Source organism: Dendrobates tinctorius, unplaced genomic scaffold (assembly GCF_039654945.1).
Source record: "Dendrobates tinctorius isolate UK_male_01 unplaced genomic scaffold, ASM3965494v1 ptg000224l, whole genome shotgun sequence".
Taxonomy (NCBI): domain Eukaryota; kingdom Metazoa; phylum Chordata; class Amphibia; order Anura; family Dendrobatidae; genus Dendrobates; species Dendrobates tinctorius.
Genome location: NW_027361891.1, coordinates 4,692,953 through 4,718,418, shown reverse-complemented (window position 1 = coordinate 4,718,418; position 25,466 = coordinate 4,692,953). Strand labels below are relative to the sequence as shown.

General features: G+C 45.1%; 1 protein-coding gene across 16 annotated transcripts in view; it reads left to right on the top strand.

Moving 5' to 3' along the window:
- Window positions 1-25,466, top strand: part of GRIP1 (glutamate receptor interacting protein 1) — a 919,857-nt gene that overhangs the window by 834,503 nt on the left and 59,888 nt on the right. For all 16 annotated transcript variants that reach the window (XM_073555470.1, XM_073555465.1, XM_073555472.1 and 13 more), the window contains 2 exons: window positions 4,476-4,621; window positions 6,901-6,981. In XM_073555470.1, coding sequence (XP_073411571.1) covers window positions 4,476-4,621; window positions 6,901-6,981 — 227 coding nt within the window. The remainder of the gene's footprint in view (window positions 1-4,475; window positions 4,622-6,900; window positions 6,982-25,466) is intronic.

The window sequence follows — 25,466 nt, the reverse complement described above, 5'->3', positions numbered from 1 at the left end:
TCAGATGTTAAAATACTAGCCAAAATGTTGGCGATAAGAATGTCTAGAGTTGTTCCAAAATTGATACATCCAGACCAATCAGGGTTCTTACAAATTAGATCCACCGCCATTAACCTGCGAAGACTGTTTTTAAATATTCAAATCCCAGCAGATAATAGGGGGGAAAGGGTGGTGGCCTCACTGGACGCACGGAAGGCATTTGATAGGGTAGAGTGGAAGTATTTATGGGCAGTATTGAAATGTATGGGATTTGGGCATAGATTTATCTCCTGGGTTAAGTTACTGTATGTAGACCCGAAAGGATATATTAGGATTAATGGGGAGACCTCGGAGGCATTTGGGTTGTTCAGAGGAACTCGTCAGGGATGTCCATTGTCACCGTTATTGTTTGCTGTAGCGATGGAACCGTTAGCGATTAAAATTCGTAACTCCAAAGAAATACAAGGCTTTAGATATGGGGAATTGGAGGAAAAGATCGCCCTATACGCGGATGATATACTCCTGTTCTTAAAAGACGGCGGAGAGACACTGACTGAGGTCATGGGCCTTATAGGGAAATTTGGATACTTTTCCGGATTGAGAATTAATTGGGACAAGTCATGTATCATGGGGGTTGATAGAGAGTTGGGATGTCGAGATGTGGGGGGGCAGTTGGACACTTGAAAGTAGTTAAGGAGTTTAAATACCTCGGAATATGGGTATCTATGCCTGTATCTAGATTTCGCGAACTAAACTTGGACCCATTACTAGTTAAATTCAAAGTTAAGATGACAGCATGGTGTAAACTAGTACTATCAATAGTGGGGAGGACGAATCTAATTAAAATGATTATGATGCCTCAGTTGATGTATGTCCTCCATAATGCCCCGGTTTGGATCTCAAAGAAAAAATTTTACAAAATTAATACCATTTTTAGAGAAATGATCTGGGGGAAAAAACAAGCAAAAATTAAATTGGAGGTGCTGCAAAGGGGGAGGGAGGAGGGTGGGTTGGCGGCGCCAAATCCATGGATATACTTTGTAGCAACGCAGGGGCAGCACTTTAGGGGCTGGCGAGAGGAGGGGAACCTGAGCGTTATGGGGAAGATTTTGGCCCAACTGACCAACAAGAGAACATTGGTACAGAGCCTAGAAGCAGGAAGCTTTGGGAGATTAGGGAAGGACATGCCCACATTTGGACTAATGCACAAAATATGGCAACATATCAAAATTCTTAGAAGAGTTGAGGAATTGACGATATACACACCTATCTGGGATAATGTGAACCTTTCGGAATTATATAAATTGAAGGACTTTATTGATTGGGAGAGGAGAGGATTGCAATATGTGTGGCAACTATTGGAGGGGTCCGAGATCAAGCCTTTTACTGTCCTAAAAGAGGAGTTTGGACTCCCATGTAGTGGGGAATTTCGATATTTCGGTCTCAGGCATGCATTTCAAGCGCAGAAACAGACAACGAATATGACGGTACAGAGGGATGTGGTATTGGACTATGTGTGTGCGTCCGGGGGTACGAGAGGTGTTATCTCTACCATCTATAGAGATTTATTATACTCTTACTTGGCTGGGTTTCCTCTAACAGTAAAATCTAAATGGGAGAGAGAAGTGGGGGAAATAGTAGATGAAACATGGGAGTCTATTTTAGAGTATATACCTAAACTCTCTTTGAGTGAGCCAGGTAGGATATCGCAATTATATATTGTACATAGAACATATAAGACCCCAGAACTTATGAGGAAAATGGGCTTGAGGGACAATGCGGAGTGTCCAAGATGTGGATATGAACCTGCGGGAATGCTTCATATGCTCTGGTCTTGTCCAAGACTCTCATCATACTGGGAGGAGGTTATAGGGCTTGTTGAGAAGATATACCGATGTGATATAGGAAGGGATCCAATAACGTGTGTGTTGGGGTACGTGGAGGAGGTTTCGGTGGGGAATGCCTATAAGTCCATCATAGCAAAACTCTTATATATCGCCCGTAAGCTGATAGCACAAAAATGGATCGATGCTGAACCCCCAACGATTGGGGAGTTTGTCACTCGTGCGAATAACGTAATCCGATTGGAAGAGAGAATTTAAAGAAGGCGACATACAGAAGCACACTTTGAAAAACTCTGGGCCATGTGGTTACAGTGGAGACAATCACATTGAGAAATTCTGTATTGCAGTTGGGAAGGGGGGGAGGGAGGAGGTTGGGTCTGTTTTTCTTCTTCCCTTTTTTTTTCTTTTCTTTTTCATGACGGGGAGGAAATTGAATGTCGTGTATTTTTATATATGCAATGGAGATGATTTGAAAGCTTTGACTAAATGTAATTATAACGACATTTGAATATAATAAAATCTTTGGTTTAAAAAAAGAAATCTTAGGCTATGTTCACACGGATTGGTCTGCGGATTTTTCCGTGCAGATTTTGCAGGTTTATCTGTGGATTAGCCTGCGGTTTTGCCCTTCGGTTTATCATCTCTACAATGGAAGAGATGGTAAACCGCAGCAGAATCCGCAGAAAGAATTGACATGTCAATTCTTTCTGCGGATTAGAAACCGCAGCAAATCCGCGCTGAAAAATGCGAACCGTCTGCACTGTGGTTTCCATTTCCCATAGGATATTATGGTACTGTACAATGCAGCAGAATCCGCAGCGTGTGCACATACCCTTGCTGTAGTCTCTGACTAGAGAGAGACTCTGGTGCGGCGCACACCACAAGTTAGACGCTTGTGATTCATTAAGAAGGGTCAGACTCCAACATGCCCCTCTTTATCAGGGCTGGTGAAAAAATCGAATTGGGTTCATAGTTTTATGATTGGTAGACCCATATCAGAACACTGACTTTTTTTTTAGAAAATTAAGAATTTTGTTTTAGTGGGAATAACATGGTACCAGGCCTAAATATTGCTGACATTGGCATATGGAATTGTGCATATTATATAAGAAGAAAACTGAATGTCTGGATTGTAGTGTATCTGTAAAAATTGGATGCCATACTGATGGTCCGTCATGTGATTTTTTTTCCCCGCACTGTGAGATTTTGGAGTGAAATTTCATCATGCTGCGATTTTTTTTCTCATGCAGAATACAGCTGCGAAAAAGCGCACATCTGCATAGCCTCATTGAATAACATTGGTCCGATTGCAATACCTATTTATTGGATTGCACCCGCCCGATTTATACGCAAGTGTGAGCGAGCCTGAACTTATGATTACTGGATATGTGAGCATAGCCTCAGTCCCATGCATGTATGCGGCTACTCAGTCTGGGTCAGGAGACCCGCCAGCAGTCTGCACATTGTATTAGGACAATGAAATACGACCGGTGTTAGTAAATGTTCTCCATTGTTGTATCAATGAGCCATACTAGTAGAGTCTCGATAATGTGCGCCTGCATCCTTCATTATTTTCTCAGACTGCCTTATGTATTTAAAGAAAAAGTGGGAAAAAAAAGAAATGCAAGCAGAAATGCCATTCCGTTTTCCATGCCCCTGTTTTGATAAATGAGGTCTGTGAGATTCGTTATGAGGCGAGTGCTGTATTGTATGCCATGTAGTGACCATATATGAACGCATTTCTTTGTTAATAATTCTCTAAATGCAGCCTGTGTAGGAGAACATAAAGTTTACATCTACCCAAAAAAAAGTCTAATCTGCATGTCCCCAGGGGGCCGCGCTCTAGTGCTTCAAAGCCGGAGTGGTGCTACTCTTTGCAGTGTAGGTGTATACATGAGGGGATTCATATTCATGCTAGGACTGCCGTTACCCGCGGTGTGAAACTTTCTTGTGTGACTGCTTCCATTGCAAACATCCAGGCTATTTTCCCGCTCACTGGAGCCTTTGCTTCCCCCAAATGACTATGTGAACGGGTACAAAGCGGCTTCCTTTCTCGCTACTGTTTGAGTAAAATTCGTTCTTTTTTTTTTTTCCGGACAGCAAATTTATCAAAGCTTTTTGTTTGTAATACTTTTCTTGGCTCCTAATAAATTATGCAGGATCATTCACTCTGCGTGCAGCACATAATGAAATTTCTGTCCTGACAATAAAATATCGTGTTCTTGATCTGGTATGAGAAGATTAACAAGTTCCAGAGGCTTTATCATGCAGGCTTTTCCATCGGGGGGCCTCAGGCTATATTAATTACAAAAGCGAACATGCGCTGAGAGGGGCTGCCACATTGAGGTCTCTAATATTCTCCCTGCCATTGGGGAGCTTTCATCAGTCAGCACTATGTGTGAGCTCTGATCACATCCCAAGAAAATGCTACTCGTGAATTATTAATTACCTCTTTAGGACATTTTACAGGCATCCAAAACTCACAGGTTGCTTTATATACAGAATTGGGGGGCTGCGTTTTTTCTTTTTCTTACAAGGGGAAGTCCACACAGACTACGCACTAGACTGTACATTTCACTTATACACTATTGTGTAAGTCCCCTGTTAATATTCTTATAATTTATTAATAAAAATCTATCTATGTCCTCGTAGATGTGGAGTTATACAGGTAGGAGATCGAGTGATGGCGATAAATGGGGTTCAGACGGAGGACAGCACCTTCGAAGAGGCCAATCAACTGCTAAGAGATGCAACTATTGCTGGGAAAGTCACCCTGGAAATAGAATTCGATGTTGCAGGTTAGTTGCTTCACAATAAATATGTTTAAAGAGAATTGAAGACCTCCTACGGGACTGTGGTAAACTAAACTATGTAAGTGCCCTATGAGCCGTGTATGTAGCCTAGCAGTAATCATAACCCATAGGATAGGCAAGTGTTAAGGCGTCCTATTGCTATGACGTTAGGCCTAGATTAGGTAATTGTTCTGTACTCGTTTAGTATAGGTGAACATACAGTGGGTGTGGAAAGTATTCCGACCCCTTTAAATTTTTCACTCTTTGTTTCATTGCAGCCATTTGGTAAATTAAATAAAGTTCATTTTTTTTCTCATTAATGTACACTCTGCACCCCATCTTGACTGAAAAAAAAGAAATGTAGAAATTTGTGAAAATTTATAAAAAAGAAAAACTGAAATATCACATGGTCATAAGTATTCAGACCCTTTACTCAGACACTCATATTTAAGTCACATGCTGTCCATTTCCTTGTGAACCTCCTTGAGATGTTTCTACTCCTTCATTGGAGTCCAGCTGTGTTTAATTAAACTGATAGAACTTGATTTGTAAAGGCACATACCTGTCTATATAAGACCTCACAGCTCACAGTGCATGTCAGACCAAATGAGAATCTTGAGGTCAAAGGAACTGGCCAAGGAGCTCAGAGACAGAATTGTGGCAAGGCACACATTTGGCCAAGGTTACAAAAGAATTTCTGCAGTACTCAAGGTTCCTAAGAGCACAGTGGCCTCCATAATCCTTAAATGGAAGACGTTTGGGACCACCAGAAGTCTTCCTAGACCTTGTTGTCCAGCCAAACTGAGCAATCATGGGAGAAGAGCCTTGGCGAGAGAGGTAAAGAAGAACCCCAGATCACTGTGCCTTAGCTCCACATATGCAATAGGGAGATGGGAGAAAGTTTCACAAAGTCAACTATCACTGCAGCCCTCCACCAGTCAGGCCTTTATGGCAGAGTGGCCCTATGGAAACCTCTCCTCAATACTAGACATATGAAAGCCCACATACAGTTTGCTAAGAAACACATGAAGGACTCCCAGACTGAGAAATAAGATTCTCTGGTCTGATGAGACGAAGATAGAACTTTTTGGTAATAATTCTATGCGGTATGTGTGGAGAAAAACAGACACAGCAAATCACCTGCTCAATACAATGCTAACAGTGAAACATGGTGGTGGTAGCATTATGCCATGGGGGTATTTTTCAGCTACAGGGACAGGACGACTGGTTGCCATTGAAGGAAACTTGAATGTGGCCAAGTACAGAGATATCCTGGATTAAAACCTATTCCAGAGTGTTCTGGACAAAGGTTCACCTTCGAACAAGACAATGACCCTAAGCACACAGCTAAAATAACAAAGGAGTGGCTTCAGAACAACTCTGTGACCATTCTTGACTGGCCCAGCCAGAGCCCTGACCTAAACCCAATTGAGCATCTCTGGAGAGACCTGAAAAAGGTTGGATGGTGAATGTTGGTGGACAGCCAGACGGACATGGAGGGGATCTGCAAGGAAGAATTGCAGAGGATCCCCAAATCCAGGTCTGAAAAACTTGTTACATCATTCCCAAGAAGACTCATGGCTGTACTAGCTCAAAATGGTGCTTCTACTCATCAATTCTGAGCAAAGGGTCTGAATACTTATGACATGTGATATTTCAGTTTTTCTTTTTTAATAAATTTGCAAAAATGACCAGATTTCTGTTTTTTTTAGTCAAGATGGGGTGCAGAGTGTACATTAATGAGAAAAAAATGAACTTTTTCGAATTTACCAAATGGCTGCAATGAAACAAAGAGTGAAAAATGTAAAGGGGTCTGAATACTTTCCATACCCATTGTAACAAACATTTGTATGATTTATGGGTATGGATGAGCAGACCTGTGAATGTTTGAGTGAACTTTAGTCCAAGGTTTGATTAGGACACCAGAACTCGTACCCAAAAGAAGTCAATGTGGACCTTTGGTGCTGTAAAATGGTCATAGTAAGGGCTAAGGGGTTCTCTCTCTCTTTACAGTTTGGGTTCGCTCATCTCTATTTATGGGTATATTAGCTAATGAAGGCCAGCAATGTTGGGTGTCATTTTTGAGGAAGCTTTCACATAACCCACAAATCAGAGAAGCAAAAGAGGTGACATTTCATCATTACAGGCCAGGGTGCTTTTTCTTGCATGCTGATGGAATATAGACAGTTACACTTGTTTTTAACGCTAGGAGTAGATTTTTCCAAACTAAGTACAATGTCCCATGAAATTTGATCATTGACAGTATTTTTTTCCCTCTGCCTTAGAGTCTGTGATACCAAGCAGTGGGACATTCCATGTTAAACTACCAAAGAAACACAATGTGGAACTTGGCATCACCATTAGCTGTAAGTAAATATATTGACAATAGGTTCACATTGTAACCTTTCCAGTCAATCTCTATGCACAACCTAATAATCTGTCTAGAGAGCACATCAATTGAAAATCATTGCAGGCTGATAAGTTATTTTCAATATTTTCTCAGGCTTATGAAGCCTAGCCTTAGTTCCATAACTAGAAATCTGTCTTCCACAAACTATGTGCCTCATATTCCCAACTCCATCATTTTTAAGTGTTTACTGTCATTTCATGAAATTTTACATAAATCCATAGTACAGGCAAGTATTAAACAAAACAAAACAAAAAACCCCTAACTTTGTAATATTGTTACGGCTGTTGCTAGTACGAAGGAGGACAGGAAAGATACCCGAGAGTGGACCCTCTGGGTCACGGCTCCAGAGCCCCCGAGGGCGAGTAACCAGCTGAAGACCGCCCCCTATACAGGGAGCGTTAGGGACAGACCCCCAGGAGATAGAACCGCGACAGCCAGAACCAAAGGGGCGACTGGGCGAAACAGACGGGTAAGGAGGCACAGAGGAATCCGTAGGGTTAGACACCGAAACACACAGGGACTTGGCAAGGCAAAGGACTGGAGAGCCAGAGGTAACGGGGCCTGGATGCTGCAATTAGAGAAGAGGCACAATGTGGTATAAGGAGGGGGAACAAACAACAGGAAGGTGCAGAGCGGAACAAGATGGAGGCAGGCAATGTACAGGGGAGTTCAAAAGAGTATGGGAGGCAAGGAACCCAGAGGACAGAGGGCAGAGGTGGCGCAGACAGAGCGCAGAAGATGGTACAAGAAGGAGAAACACAGCGTAGACAGAAACGCAGGAGAGGGGCCTGAGGACACAGCGAGCGCCGCACGGAGCAGGGTCACCGTATTAGATAATCAGGCGTCTTACCAGTCCCGACGCCAGGAATCTGTAGCGGTGGGCGCCTCCATGTTGGGGGCGGGGCTAGCGCGTCACACTACCCAGGAGGTAGTGCGCCGGAAGCAAGGCTGAGAGAAAGTGCCCGACGCCACGGGAGTCGGAGGCCGGGCGCGGGGACGCGCTGCAGGACAGGAGCGCTCTGGGTAGAGTGCGCCGAGAGGTGAGGGGCCGTGACAGTACCCCCTCCTTTACGCCCCCTCCTCCTGACATTGGAGAGGAACCGTCTCATAATGCGCAGAGCATTAACATTCTCCTGGGGTTCCCATGACCTCTCCTCGGGACCAAAACCCTTCCAATCAATTAAAAACAGATTCTTTCCTTTAACAGTCTTCATAGCCAAAATATCCCGTACCTCAAAGGTGTTATCAGAGCTACTTGGTTGGGAGATTTGGGAGGGTGGAAGTGGTTAAACACTGTTGGTTTGAGGAGAGATACATGGAAGGTGTTGGGAATCTTCAATGAGGCGGGTAATTTCAACTTGTAGGCCACGTCGTTAATGCGACTTAAGACCTCAAAGGGACCAATGTAACGCGGACCTAACTTGTAGGAGGGGATTTTCAACCTGATATGCCGGGAAGCTAACCAAACCTTATCCCCAGGACGATACGGAGGAGCGTCCAGCTGTCTTTTGTCGGCATACCGCTTCATTCTAAGGCTGGCCCTCTCAAGAGCTACTTTGGTCTCCCTCCAAATTTGAGAGAAGTCCACAGACAAGGAATCCGCTGCCGGCACACCCGAGGTAGGGGATACGGGAAGAGGAATGCCGGGATGTTGACCAAAAACCACAAAAAAGGGAGACTTGGTAGAGGCTTCACTAGGATGATTGTTGTAGGCGAATTCTGCCCAAGGGAGAAGAGAGACCCAGTCGTCTTGGTGAGCATTGGAAAAATGCTGAAGATAAGATGTTAGTGCTTGGTTGACTCTCTCGACTTGGCCATTCGACTGGGGGTGATAGGCTGAAGAGAAGTCCAAGGTTATCTTCAGCAATCCGCAGAGAGCTCGCCAAAAACAGGAGGTAAATTGAACCCCTCGATCCGAGAGAATATGCTGAGGGAACCCATGGAGGCGAAAAACGTGAAGCAGAAAGATCTTCGCCAACTCGAGAGCGATAGGCAAACCTGGCAGAGCGATGAAGTGGGCCATTTTGGAAAATCGATCCACGACCACCAGTATCACCGTACATCTAGAAGAGGGCAGAAAGTCAGTGACGAAATCCATGGCAATATGAGTCCATGGGTTGGCAGGTACTGGTAACGGATGCAGGAGTCCCGAGGGAGGATGTCGAGGAACCTTGTTCTGGGCGCAAGAAGGACAGGAGGCGATGAATTCTTGGACGTCCCTGCGAAGTGAAGGTCACCAGTAATGGCAGGAGACAAGCGAGTGAGTCTAATTCCAGCATGTCTGGAAAATTTTGATGAGTGACTCCAGCGGAGAACCTTTTGATCTATCTCCACTCCGAGCAAAGGTCCTACCAGATGGTGAGGAGATCAGGCTTAATGGGGCCACGGTAAGGCTCTTGGCAGGGTCGATGAGATGGACTGGACCCTCCTCCTTGTCGACAGACAGGAATGACAGTGAAAGGGCATCCGCCTTGATGTTTCTCTCCCCAGGTCGGAAGTGGAGTTCAAAGTCAAACCTTTCAAAAAAGAGTGACCATCTGGCCTGCCGTGGGTTGAGCCTTTGGGCGGACCGAAGGTAGGCCAAATTTTTGTGATCCGTAAAAATGATGAACGGATGGAGGGCACCCTCGAGAAGATGGCGCCATTCTTCAAGAGCCATTTTTATGGCCAAGAGCTCTCAATCTCCCACGGCATAATTGCATTCGGGCGCAGAAAAAGCTTTAGAAAAGAATCCGCAGGTGAGAGTGCGACCCGAGGAGGACTTTTGCAGCAGAACTGCTCCTGCTCCTACTGCAGACGCGTCGACTTAGAGGATGAATGTCCTGCTGGCGTCCGGGCGATGGAGTACAGGAGATTTAGTGAATTCCTGCTTCAAGACCTCAAAGGCCGCTTCTGCATCAGGAGGCCAATGATTGGGATCGGCTCCTTTGCGGACAAGAGCAGAGATAGGTTTAGTCAAGGAAGAAAAATGAGGGATAAATTGCCTGTAATAATTGGCAAAACCCAAAAACCGTTGAATTGCCTTAACTCCAAGAGGACGAGGCCAATTGAGAACTGCCGAGACTTTTTCAGGATCCATCTCTAAGCCCGAGTTCGAGACGATGTAGCCAAGAAAAGGCAATGATGTCTGCTCGAAGAGGCACTTCTCCAACTTGGCAAAAAGGTGGTTCTCTCTGAGACGTTGGAGGACTTGGTGAACGTCTCGATGATGTGAAGTCAGATCGGAGGAGAAGACCAAGATGTCGTCTAGGTAGACTACGACACAGGAGTAGAGGAGGTCTCGAAAAACATCATTAACAAGTTCTTGAAATACTGCAGGTGCGTTGCAGAGCCCAAAGGGCATAACCAAATACTCATAGTGTCCATCTCGCGTGTTAAACGCAGTCTTCCACTCGTCCCCGGAGCGTATGCGAACCAGATTGTAGGCCCCTCGTAAATCAAGTTTAGTAAACACACGTGCACCCTTCAAGCGATCAAAAAGCTCAGAGATGAGTGGCAGTGGGAACTTATTCTTCACCGTGATCTGATTCAAGCCACGATAATCGATGCACGGACGCAGGGATCCATCTTTACGAAAAAGAAGCCTGCTCCTGCAGGGGACCAGGACTTCCAAATGAAGCCTCTGGCCAAGTTGTCTTGGATGTATTCAGACATCGCTTGGGTCTCTGCCGAGGAGAGAGGATAAATTCTTCCCCGAGGCGGAGTGGAACCAGGGACGAGCTCAATGGGGCAGTCGTACGGGCGGTGCGGAGGAAGAGTCTCCGCTTCTTTCTTGTCAAAAACATCAAAAAAATCATGGTACACCGACGTCAATCCTTGGGGAACAAGGGGAGGACAAGGGGTACCTACGGAGCGCACCGGCAGCAGACACCGAGTCCGACACGACTCCCCCCAGCGCAAGACGTTACCACTATGCCAATCTAAAGTGGCCTCGTGCAGCCGCAACCAGGGAAGACCAAGCAGGATAGGATGGGAAATACCTGCTAAAACATAAAACGTAATTTTCTCCTTGTGCAGAACCCCTACTTGCAACTCCACCTCATGAGTAACTAGGGTGACTGTCTCTAGCAGGGGTCGACCATCTACGGAGGCGAGAACTTGAGGTTTTTGCAAGGGCCTCACGGGAACAGAAAGTCTATTAACCTCCTCTAACCTAATAAAATTTCCAGCGGCACCCAAATCCACGTAGGCCACTAGAGAAGCCCGCTTACCACCAACATGCAGAAGGACAGACAAAGTGAGAGGGAGAGAGGTATCACATACACCTAGGGAGGCCTCTCTTACCTGGCCTAGGCGGAGGAGTTTTACGGACGTTCCGGACAAGTTCGGATGAGATGGGCACTGCTACCGCAGTAGAAACACTGACCGTGGAGGCTCCTCTCCTTGCGACGCTGGTCAAAGAGCTTCAGGCGGTCCACCTGCATAGTTTCGGGAGCCAGAGATGAGGGAAGACTTCTAGGTCGAGGACTGAGTGGTCTGCGGACAGAAGAAAATAGACGAGAAACCCTTCTCTCCCTAGCCCACTCCTGAAACCGGAGATCAATCCGAGTGGCTAACGAGATCAGATGCTCTAGGGCTGTTGGAGTGTCGCGACCAGCGAGCTCATCCTTTATGCGACTCGAGAGGCCTCGCCAAAATGCGCCCACCAAAGCCTCGTTATTCCAACCTAAGTCGGAGGAGAGGGTCCAAAACTGGATAACATACTGATCCACGGTTAGAGAACCTTGGCACAAGTTAAACAAGGCCTCAGTGGTAGAGGCTAAACGGCCCGGTTCGTCAAAAACCCAACGGAAGGTATCGAGAAAAACGGAAAGCTGGGTAACTACCGGGTCATCACGCTCCCAGAGAGGATTGACCCAAGCCAAAGCGTCCCCCTCCAGGTGAGAAATGATGAAGGCCACTTTGGCTCGGTCTGTAGGGTACTGCTGGGGTAGCAATTCAAAATGGAGACGGCACTGATTAATAAAACCCTGACACAATTTGGCGTCCCCGCTATACCGGGGAGGTTTGGCCAACCGCGGAGGAGGATGGGAACCCGCGGCAGGAGGAGCAGACGCGGCCGAGTGCAGGGCGAGCAACCGACCGTCCACCGAAGCCATGTAGCTGAGGATATGTGACTGGGTGTCTCGCTGCTGAGCCAACTCCTGTTGCAAGCCAGCCAACTGGGCAGCGTTACTAGGGTCAGAGGACTGGAGGGCGGAAAGACGCGAGTCCATAGTTTAAAGGACATCATGCGCGTCTGGTTCTCCCGAAGGAAAACTAACTCTTTTTGGGCTGCCGTGGCTCCAGCGGGGTCCATGGCCTGTTTATGCTGTTACGGCTGTTGCTAGTATGAAGGAGGACAGGAAAGATACCCGAGAGTGGACCCTCTGGGTCGCGGCTCCAGAGCCCCCGAGGGCGAGTAACCAGGTGAAGACCGCCCCCTATACTGGGAGCGTTAGGGACAGACCCCCAGGGGATAGAACTGTGACAGCCGGAACCAAAGGGGCGACACAGACGGGTAAGGAGGCACAGAGGAATCCATAGGGTTAGACACCGAAACACACAGGGACTTGGCAAGGCAAAGGACTGGAGAGCCAGAGGTAACGGGACCTGGATGATGCAATTAGAGAAGAGGCATAATGAGGTATCAGGAGGGGGAACGAACAAGAGGAAGGTGCAGAGCGGAACAAGATGGAGGCAGGCAATGTACATTGGAGTTCAAAAGAGTACGGGAGGCAAGGAACCAAGAGGACAGAGGGCAGAGGTGGCACAGACAGAGCGCAGAAGATGGTACAAGAAGGAGAAACATAGCATAGACAGAAACGCAGGAGAGGGGCCTGAGTACACAGCGAGCGCCGCACGGAGTAGGGTCACCGTATTAGATAATCAGGCGTCTTACCAGTCCCGACGCCAGGCATATGTAGCGGTGGGCACCTCCATGTTGGGGGCGGGGCTAGCACGTCACACTACCCAGGAGGTAGTGCGCCGGAAGCAAGGCTGAGAGAAAGTGCCCGACGCCGCGGGAGCCGGAGGCCGGGCGCGGGGACGCGCTGCAGGACAGGAGCGCGCTGGGTAGAGCGCGCCGAGAGGTGAGGGGCAGTGACAAATATATCTTATCAGAGAAGGCTTTTTTCTCCACTCATGAGCCTCTTCTTACCCTCCGCCACTACCCTCAGAATTCATCATTCACTCAGAAAAGACCCCAGATCAAAGCCATATTTATAGAAGCAAGATGGAATGCCAAAATAGTAGGATGTCAGGTTGCTCAGCAAGGTTGAAGACTATGGAGAGGGAACGGGAAGAAGTACTTTACACAGTGAGAGACCAGGCAGATCGTGATCCAGCTTATAGGAAATTTATTTCACTTCAGTGCTGGATTCATTTTCACATTTCTGTGGACTGTGTATAGGATACATGGGAGAGCTAGTGGATGGAGACTAGCTGCAATGATGTATCCTATACACAGTCCACAGAAATGTGAAAATGAATTAATTTTACATCAATAGTACAGGCAAGTATAAAACAAAACAAAAAAACTCTAATTTTGTAATATATCTTGTCAGAGAAAGCTACTTTTTTCTCCACTCATGATCCTCTTCCACTACACTCAGAACTCATCATTCACTCAGAAAAGACCCCAGATCAAAGCCATATTTATAGAAGCAAGATGGAATGCCAAAATAACTGAAAGTTAGAGAGCCTGCAGAAGAAGAAACTGGTGAAAATGCAGTATACTAGTTATGTAATGGTCAGAAATTGTGTTGTTACGCATGTACAGTGCCACTGTAAGGGTCGTCCAAGACTATAGTCGTGGCCAGAGACACTAAGGCATCAGTGTCCTGGCCTTCCCTCACAGAAAATTGCATTCCACTATTCGGCATACCTGCGTCTCCAGGCTTGCATCCCCCTGGTACTTCCCAAACGGCATTGGCCCCTGTCTGAGGCGACCCCTAGTAACTGAAGCACAGTCCATGGTAACTTGAACGGTTCCTTTACTGATAACTTCACACAAGATATCCACAGTTGACACATCAAAGATAACACATTCATCTTTACTTGCTTTCTCAGCTCTCCCTGCTTTGCTTACGCTTCTGTACGGCACGTGCCCGGATCGAACTGTCTTAGACTGCTCCCCAGCTTTTTTTTAGCCTAAGCTCGCCATGATGACAATTCCTTCTGCCTGTTTCGTCCCAGGCTTGAAATCATCAGCCACCTGGTTTGGCTGCCTCTGGAAAAGCATCCGATCTGTCTATGCCACTTCCTGCGAAGCTGCAGCATCTTTCTGTTCCTCACTCCATCCAACTTCCACCCTAAAGGCGTCCGCCCAGGCTATGAGACGCCACATTTTCTCTCTACTGTCCTGGCCCCCTATACTGCTGTCTAGTGGCCATGGATAACTTGGGCTTAACGTTACTTGGCTGCCGAGCCGTCCTGGGCCTATAGCCCATGTGGACACTTCAGGCACCCTGGCCCCGTCTGACTAACTTCCCTTCTGCTCTAACCTTAACTCCTGGCAGCCCCTCCTCTAGTGTCCAAAAAGGGAATACTACGCTTTCCCTATCCTGTAAATTACAACTTCTGAAATGTAATAAACATTATCACACTTATGTGTAGCTAAAAACAGCAATAACTATAAGACATAGAGACACACAATGGTAATACTCAAAAAGGAGTAGCAGTACCATTCAGTATGCATGGTGATGCATATAAATATGTAGCAGTACCATTTAACAACGAATAATAAATACAACAATGAACATTTCTACTTAACCTGTTGTGAGCTCTCTTGATCTGACTTTTGAGGCAAGGCTCTGGTGGATACTGCTGGTAGTGGTGCTGGTCAACATGATGTTAACCCAACAGCTGCAGAAGATAATGGGAGGAGTGGTGGTAGTGACTGGGACTACATAAGTGAGCAGACTTCTCTCAGTGACTGCTGGTGATACTCCTTTCTTTGCTTACTGAGGATTTCTGTCTGCTGCCTGATCCTGCATTTTTTCAGCTAAGTGTCATTTGCTAAACCCTTTGCATCTGTTTTTGCCTTGCTGTCAGGGGTCAGATTGCTCCCCCTGGGGCTGCTGGCTCCTGCCCTGTATTTTTGTATCTTGTGTTTGTTTGCTCAGTCCCCTGCTGTATTAGCCTGTTGCTAGCCGCCAGTTCACACCTGAGTGCTGATATAGTGGGGGCGAGGTTGTTCAAACCTCAGTATTTTTGTACATCAGTCGTGTTGGAATTATTAGGGTTTTTGCGTGATTGCAGACACTGCCTTTTCTGTCCTGTCCTATCTAGTCAGTGTGGCCCCCATAATTTGCTTAGTCTATTGTCTGTCTGTGTTTGTGCTTCATCTTGTCTCACCGACAATATATGTTTGGGGGCTGCTCCGGGGCAGTTTAGATTTCACCTTTCTGTCTTTAGGCTTAGTTAGTCCTCCGGCTGTGACGAGGCGTCTAGGGCAACGTAGGAACTCTCCACGGCTACTGCTAGTTGTGTTGTTAAGATCAGGGGTCTGCAATCCGCTGAGCAACCAACCTCTCTGGTGTTCTGGTGGCATAGCCTATTGCACTCTCCTCCTCGGTGACCCATTCATAACATTAACCCCTTTACACCGCCATCAGGGCATTACTGCCCAGACTGGCGCATGGGACCCGGTGAGCAGAGGGGGGCCCGCTCCTGTCTCTTCTGCTTACGGGCCCGACATACCGCCGGTGCAACTGCATCGGGGCCCGAAGATGGAGGGGGGCTCCTGCAGGCAGGGTCGTACTACCCTGAGTCAAGACTGCGGGTGGGAGTGAGAGGGCCCGGTGTCATGCAGCATCGGGCCCCTCGCACTCTCTCCCGTAATCATGCAAGTTCCCCTTCCAGGAGAGCACGGCGCACAGAGTGCAGGAGACCAATGAATGCTTTCCTTACCAGACTAATGAGCACGCTCACTGGCTGCTGTCTCTGTCCTCCTGCATGGCGCGTCCCAATGGTGAGTACTCCCCTGTAGTCATCGGCCCGGGCCACACAGGGGACAGCAGTGGGAGAAGAGCAGGACTTACCTTGTGTCTTCTGCCTCCTCCACTGTTCTATTCCCAGCAGGCTGCAGCATCTCCTCACAGAGGAGAGGACGGGGGAGGAGGATCACTCCACGGGACAGCATGGCAGCACCATGAGGCTGATATAAGTCCTCTCAGCTGTGTGCCCATCCCCCACAGTGGGTTCTGCAGCCCTCTCCGGCTGATCTCTGCACTATGTGGCTGACCTCCTCTAGGGCTCATAGGAACACCTGAGGTCATAAATTAGTGTGTGTGTGTGTGTGTGTGTATATATATATGTATATATATATATATATATATATATATATATATATATATAATGTGATACAGTGACCCCTGTGACTGCTAGGGGGCGCTGTATGGCCTTCTCAGGGCATGCATGCAGGCATTTCCTTTATTGTAATGAGGAAATGATGAGCGGCAGGATTATAAATGGCCGATATGTATCACATATGTGCCCTGTGATGGAAGCTGGAATATGTGTTGATCAGCAGATAATACTGCTGAGAGTTTGTTGCTGTGTATTGTGAAAGCTTCTAGGTGACTTGGTGAGATGGGTGAGGCCAGTCACCAACAAACCCACCCAGGGGCATGTGCCTGAATGCCCAAGTAAAGCCTGTGTGTGTATGGCTGTGTGTGTAAGAGGACCTTTAGTGAGGTCATAACCATGTGATCCATACCTCACCGGTGAGTGTGGTTATGGACCATATAATGTGCCTGAGGTCTGGTCACATGGAGAGAGAGAGTGTGTACCTGAGTGGTTCAGGGTGCAAGGTCCTGGAGGGTCAGTGTTGGGAGATTCTGCTAGAAGGATCGGATCCCTGGAGCACGTGCTGCGACCTTGGACCTGATGAGGCGTGAGTGTTCGGCGGACTAAGGAGGAGACGGACATCCTGAGTAGCACAGGCTGAGGCCCTGGATCTGGTGGTCGGTGTGTTGGGAGACCTGGAGCGTAGGGTCAGATCCCTGAATAGCATCCGGTGAGGCCTGTGTGTTTGCAGAGTCAGTGACGGCACTGCATTGGGGGAGCTACTGTCCGTCTGTGGATCTGGACTGTCAGGTGGCCTGGTGAGCAAAACGTTATCCGGGACTGTGATCCCAGTTCGGCAGCTTCCCTGGGAAAGAGAGGACTGACAAAGAGTCGGCATCTGGAGCCGGAGCACTTGCGAAGTAACCCCAGACATGGGGATATAACTGTTGGTGCCTGTGATATTCTATGGACATTAATGAAGTGTACAGTGTGCGGTCACCCATGGTAACTGGACAAAGAGGTCCAGCGTGTTTAGTGATAGCCTGTTAAAGCTGTGTACTAAGAAATGTGATAGACTTTGTGTAAGCATGTGATGTAGAACATGGCTTACGGTGCGGTTTATGATGGCACAATAAAGTGCATTAGATTGTTTTAAGTGAAAGTGTTCTGGTTTGCATCAATATCGCAGCCAAATGAGTGTCCCCCAATACACTCGGTGAGCGCTACCTTACATATGGTGGAGAATGCTATAAGGGCACTTTTGTAGCCTTGTTGCTAGGGGCAATGGATCAGGTCTACAAACTTGGTTGCTAAGGGCAACGGTCCAGAAGGCACATGTGAGGTGTTTTGCTGTGAGGTCACAAAGTTGTTTTTTTTTTTCTTCAAGTCAGCTTGCTGTGGCTCGGTGGGGTCACGAAGGTGACAAGCAGCTGGCTGTAACGCGGTGGGGTTATGAAGGTTGCTGTGGATCGGCGGGTCCACGAAAACGGCGCAGTGGAAGCGTGCACGGACTTGTGGCAGCGGGAGCTGCAGATGCAAGTTGCAGCAAGAGGTTCTGCAGCAGCAGGACCTGCAGTGACACCATCAGCTGCTTGTGAGCGGCAGCCGGAGGTGCTGGTGGTTGTACGTACAGCAGGAGCTGTGGCAGTGCCAGCAGGAGATAGTGGGGTGTCATAAAAAGACGTCAGCGGTACAGACTGTGCAACCTCTTAAAGGGCCAGTACCAGCCCCAGAATTATTGGGTCTGTGTAAACTTGGACCTAAGACTGCCGTGGGGGAGTCCACGGAGTGTACTCCGGAGAGGGGTGGTGTCCCTAAACGGGGTGGTATCCCAAAAAAAAGGGCGGTAACCCTAACAGGGATGATTGCCCAAAAGGGGGTGAAGTCCCAAAAGGGGGTGGTAGCCCATACAGGGATGATTGCCAAAAAGGAGGTGGTATCCCACAATGGAGTAGTTGCCCAAAAGGGGGAGGTAACCCAAAGTGGGACTGGTGGACAAAAGGAGAAGTGTCTGTAGAAATAATGTGCGTGGGAGGTAGTGGTATGGAAAGTGCACCCCCTAAAGTTGACAGTCCCAGGTTAGGCATGACCAAAAGAAATGGTGGACAAAGAGGTCCAGCATGTTTAGTGACAGCGTGTTTAGTGACAGCGTGTTAAAGCCATGTACTAAGAAATGTAATAGACTTTGTGTAAGCATGTGATGTATAACATGGCTTACGATGCGGTTTATGATGGCACAATAAACTACATTGGACTGTTTTAAGTGAAAGTGTTCCGGTGTGCATCAGTATCGCAGCCAAGTGAGTGTCCCCCAATACACCTGGTGAGTGCTACATATATATATATATATATATATATATACAGCGTCGGACTGGCCCACCGGGGAACCGGTGGATTCTCCGGTGGGCCCTGGCACCTGGTGGGCCCTGGCACCTGCTGGCATACAGGGCCAGCAGTTGCCTAGGGCCCCCGCTGCTCCAGGGGCCCCCAGCCAGTGGTGTGTCGCACACCATGCAGCTGCTATGGGGGCCCCTGCCAGCGGAGCAGCAGCGGGTGTCAGGAGGCAGGAGCCCCTGTCCCCGCTGCTAAAGAGAAATGAATATTCACTGCGAAGCAGTGAATATCATTTCAGGTCTCCACCCCCAGAGGCCCCGCCCCCAGCCCAGTAAGCCGCTCTGCATCAGGGCCGGCGCCGCCCTCAGTCCTCTCTGCTCTTGGCTCACAGCCAGTGCGCGATGACGTCACTACATCGCGCACCCGCTGTGTGTCTGGCAGAGGGGGCAGCTCCTGACACTGAGGCCGGGATCAGCGTGGGAGCGAGGAGGAGAGGTGAGTATTGTGTTTTGTTTGTTTTTTATATCTCTCTCGCTCTCTCTATCTGTTTCTCTCTATCTATCTATCTCTATATATCTCTCATATCTATCTATCTTTCTTTCTATCTCTATCTATTATCTATATCTATCTATCTCTATATCTATCTCTATCCATTATCTATATCTATCTATTTCTATATCTATCTCTATCTATCGCTCTATGTTTATATCTTTCTATCTCTACATCTATCTCTATATCTATCTATCTCTATATCTATCTCTATATCTTTCTATATATATATCTATATCTATCTATCTCTATATCTTTCTATATATATCTCTATATCTATCTATTATGTCTATTTATCTCTATATCTATTATTTCTATATTTATTATCTATCTAGCTACCATCTATATCTATCTATCTTTATCTATATATATCTCTATCTAATATCTATATCTATCTATCTCTATACCTATCTATCTATTTATCTATCCGTTATCTATCTCTATATCTTTTCTCTGTATCTATCTCTCTCTATAGCTATATCTATCTATCTCTATATATATCTATTATCTCTATATCTATATCTATTTCTCTCTATATCTCTCTATATCTATCTATCTATCTATTTATCTCTATATCTATCTCTCTGTATATCTATCTATCTATCTATCTATCTTTCTTTCTATCTCTATATCTATCTCTATATCTATCTATCTTTCTCTATCTATCTATCTATTTATCTCTATCTATTATCTATATCTATCTCTATCTATCTATCGCTCTATATCTATCTTTCTATCTCTACATCTATCTCTATATCTATCTATCTATTATGTCTATCTATCTAGCTATCTCTATTATCTATATCTACCTATCTCTATATCTTTATCTTACTCTATCTCTATATCTATCTGTTATCTCTATATTTATTATCTATCTTTATCTATCTATCTCTAGCTTATATCTATATCTATCTCTCTATCTATTTATCAATCTCTGTATCTATCTCTCTCTCTCTATCTACCGCTCTCTCTATCTTTATATCTATATCTATCTATCTCTATATCTATCTATTATCTCTATATCTATCTACCTATCTATCTCTATATCTATCTCTATATCTATATCTGTTTCTCTCTATATCTATCTCTATATCTCTCTCTATAGCTATCTCTATATCTATCTATCTATATATTATCTCTATATCTATCTCTATATCTATCTGTTATCTCTATATCCATATCTATCTCTATATCTATCTATCTCTATATCTATCTTTCTATCTAACACTATATCTCTATATCTATCTCTATATCTCATTATCTATCTATCTATCTCTATCTCTCTCTTTATCTATCTATTGATCTATCCATCTATCTCTATATCTAACTATTATATCTATCTATTATCTCTATTATTTATATCTATCTATCTAGCTATCTCTATCTATCTCTATCTCTCTCTATATCTATCTATCTTTCTAACTCTATATCTATCTATCTCTATACATATCTCTATATCTAGATATTATCTCTATATCTATCTCTATATCTATCTTTCTATGGCTATCTGTCTCTATATCTATCTATCTATCTCTATATCTATTATCTCTATATCTATTATCTCTATATATATCTATATATCTATTTTTATTTATAGCCATCTATCTATATATATTTATCTCTATATCTATCTATATATGTCTATATTATTATTATAATAATTATTATTATTATTATATCTGTATATCTCTTATCTATCTCTATCTATATATCTATCTATCTCTATATCTTTCTATCTATAGCTATCTATCTCTATATCTATCTATCTATCTATCCATTATCTATTTTCTATCTGTCTCTATATCTATCTACCTATCGATCTATCTATCTATATTTCTTTCTATATCTATCTTTATATCTATCTCTATCTATATCTCTATGAATCTTTCTATCTATATCTATCCATTATCTACTTTCTATCCATTATCTACTATCTATCTCTATATCTATCTATTTCTACATCTATCTTTCTATCTATATCTATCTAACTCTATATCTATATATCTATATAGCATTATACCCTATGAGGGGGCAGCATTATACCCTATGAGGGGGCAGCATTATACCCTATGAGGGGGCAGCATTATACCCTATGAGGGGGGCAGTATTATACCCTATGAGGAGGCAGCATTATACCCTATGAGGGGGGCAGTATTATACCCTATGAGGAGGCAGCATTATACCCTATGAGGAGGGCAGCATTATACCCTATGAGGAGGCAGCATTATACCCTATGAGGAGGGCAGCATTATTCCCTATGAGGGGGTGCATTATTCCCTATGAGGGGGGCAGTATTATACCCTATGAGGGGGGCAGTATTATACCCTATGAGGGGGCAGCATTATACCCTATGAGGGGGTGCATTATTCCCTATGATGGGGTGCATTATACCCTATGAGGGGGGCACTATTATACCCTATGAGGGGGGCAGTATTATACCCTATGAGGGGGGCAGTATTATACCCTATGAGGGGGGCAGTATTATACCCTATGAGGGGGGCAGTATTATACCCTATGAGGGGGGCAGTATTATACCCTATGAGGGGGGCAGTATTATACCCTATGAGGGGGGCAGTATTATACCCTATGAGGGGGGCAGTATTATATTCTATGAGATGGCTGCATTATATTCTATTAGATGGCTTCATTATACTATGTGAGGGGGCTGCTTTATATTATATGAGGGGGCTACCCCAACTCCTGCTACATAATTAAGACATGTACAACCTTATATTATACCCGGATATTAGCGTGTTTTATCGCATAATTGGTGGTCTGGTTTTTAACTCTATGCAGCTACGTAGTGGGCCCCAAGAATGATTTTCTCTGGTGGGCCCAAGGTGTTCCAGTCCGACGCTGTATATATATATATATATATATATATATATAGTGCATCTGTGTATTTATATGTATATGTGTGTATCTATGTATGTGTGTGTACATCTTGTATGCGTATGTGTATCTATATCTAGGTGTGTATATTTATGTGTATGTATATGTCTGTACATCTGTGTATGTATATACGGTAAATGTGTATGTATATTTGTGTACGGTATGTGTATACTATACTGTGTATATGTGTGTATATATGTAAAGTATATGTGTGTATGTATGTACGGTATATGTGTATGCATGTATGTACGGTATATGTATGTACGGTGTGTATGTATGTACGGTGTAAGTATGTGTATGTATGGTATATGTATGTGTATCTGTGTGTACGTGCGGTATATGTATGTATGATATGTGTGTATGTACGGTATATGTATGTACTGTATATGTAGAGCAGATACCAGATTATACAGCTACCAGGCATATAATGTAATATAATATATACATGGTCGAGTTCTACCGGTTCTAGCAGTTATCATGTAACCACACAGGAAGCGCTTTGCACACTTACTGTCATGTGCCAACTACAGAGTCAGCCATGTCTGCAGTGTTCTATTCACTGACAGCGGACACTAGTTGTCACCTGACTGCAAGTCTGATTGCACTGGGAATAGCAGAATTGAATTCTAACGGATATATATGTTTATGTATTACACACACATACAGTATATATATCTCCATCTCAGTGAAAAAATATAAATATATATCTATATATATCTATATATAGATATATATAGATATATTTTTTTTAAAGGTGAGGGAAGGCCTAAATAGAACTTTTTCTATGGGGTCCTATGATTTCTATGTATGCCTTTGCTTTCAGGGCAGTTATAATGAGGGCAGTCTGATTTGTTGCTTGTAGCCTGGGGCTCCAGGGTGTTGTGAGTTCATTTTCCCCTTCATTACTGAGGCCCGAGGAACTCCCTCTTCTGGTAAAGAAAGGTAGTGAGCCTGATTGTCAAACACCTGAGGCTGATGATTGTGACTGGCTGAGTGGAGTTACGGACTGGATATAATGCTGCCGACGCCCTTCTGCCCTGCGGGTTATTTCTCTGTGGGATCCTTGGAGACCAGTCTGAATTCCTGCTCCTCCAAAGCTAAGTTTGCTGCTCGGCCTTTTGCTTTTGTGCTTTGACTTTGTTTTTGCTTTGTTTTTCTGGATTTCTGCCATTCCCTGCTGGGGTGTGCTGAATTCATTTAGCTCTGTCTTCTGAAAATACCAGAGTGCTGATTCAGTTTTTGAAGCCTAGCTGCTTCAGGGCCTTTTTCATATCAGCTGGTTGGCTTATGTCTTTGATAGGGTTTTGGCAGATTGCAGACAGCAGCCTTCCTGTTCTTTCCTATCTAGGTAGTTTTGGGGCCCCGTCTTTGCTCAGTCTGTCTTTCTGTCTGTGCTAGTATTTTCATCTTGCTTCACCGTCATTATATGTTGGGGGCTGCCTATTGCTTTAGGGTCTGCTCTGGGGCAGTTTAGATTTCCCCTTTCTTTCTTTAGGCCTATGTATTTCTCCGGCTGTGATCGAGGGGTCTAGGGCATCGTAGGAACCCCCCACGGCTACTGCTAGTTGTGTTGATTGGTTCAGGGGTCTGCAATCTGATAGTTGCCAACTTCTCTGGTTTTCTGGACTTAGCTTGTATTTCTGCTTTTGCCTCCTACGGTTACTCATTCATAACAGAATAACCCGCCCTACCGCAGATTCTAGGGTACTCAATAGCAGGAAAGAATTGTAAAAAAAAAAGAAAAAAAAAAAAGTGTGTATATTTTTTCCTCTATATCTCTGAGGCCGTAGGGGGAATTTTTTTTTTCTCTCAATGGAGATAAAGCAATTGTCTGATCGTGTGGAGCAGCTCGCTGCGGAAGTGCGGGGATTTTCCACCTACCTTGCTCATTCACATGCTGCTGAACCAAAGATTCCTACACCTGATGTGTTTTTTGGGGATCGGTCTAAATTTTTGAATTTCAAAAATAATTGTAAATTATTTTTTGCCTTGAAGCCTAACTCGTCAAGGAGCTCCGCGCAGCAGGTTAAAATTGTCATCTCTTTGCTGCGTGGCGATCCCCAGGATTGGGCGTTTTCTTTGAAACCAGATGATCCTATTCTGACTAATGTGAACGCATTCTTTCAAGCTTTGGGGTTGTTGTATGACGAACCTAATGCCATTGATCAGGCTGAAAAGACCCTGCTGGCATTGAGCCAGGGTCGTGATTCTGCAGAATAGTACTGCCAAAAATTCCGAAAGTGGGCAGTACTTACTACCTGGAATGATAATGCCTTGGCTGCTCTCTTTTGGAAGGGGTTGTCAGAAGCCGTAAAAGATACTATGGTGGGATTTCATGTTCCCTCTGGTCTTGACGATTCTATGTCATTAGCCATTCAGGTTGATCGGCGTTTGCGCGAACGCAAAGCTGCACGAGAGGTGTTGCCACCTGTTGAACAAATGTCTGAACCTATGCAATGTGAGTTTTTTCCAGAGAGCAGCGTCAGGAGTTCAGAAGGCGTAATAAGTTGTGTTTTTTCTGTGGAGATGCCTCGCATATTATTTCTGTCTGTCCCAAACGAGAGAAACGCTTTGCACACACGTTTTCTGTTGGGGGTGTTCAACCTAAGTTTCTTCTGGCTATTACTCTGATCTGCTCCCTGTCCACATTTTCCGCCAAGGCGTTTGTGGATTCGGGAGCAGCCCTAAACCTAATTCGGCTCTTCAATTTATCTGTACCCGAGCACGAGGCTATGCGATCCTATATTAAGGAGGCGTTGGAGAAGGGTCATATTAGACCATCCTCGTCACCCTTGGGTGCCGGTTTTTTTTTTTTTTTAGCCAAAAAGGATGGATCATTAAGACATTGTATTGATTATCGTGCCCTCAACAAAATTACTGTTAAATATCAGTATCCGTTACCCTTGATTTCTGATCTATTCTCCAGAGTTAAAGGTGCTTGCTGGTTTACCAAGCTTGACCTCAGGGGGGCGTATAATCTTATTCGCATTAAGCATGGGGATGAATGGAAGACGGCGTTTAATACTCCGGAGGGACATTTTGAGTACCTGGTGATGCCTTTTGGGCTCACTAATGCCCCTTCTGTCTTCCAGTGCTTCATGAACGATATTTTCCGAGATTTTGTCGATAAATTTTTGATTATCTATCTGGATGATATTTTGATCTTCTCCAAGGATTGGGATTCTCATGTGGAACATATTCGGACTGTGTTCTGGATCTTGAGGGAGAATTCCCTGTATGTCAAGGGATCTAAATGCCTTTTTGGAGTACAGAGGATTTCTTTTTTGGGATTTATTTTGTCCCCGTCAACTATTGAAATGGACCCGGCCAAGGTACAGGCCATTCACGATTGGGTTCAGCCCACTTCTTTGAAGGCCCTCCAGAAGTTTTTGGGTT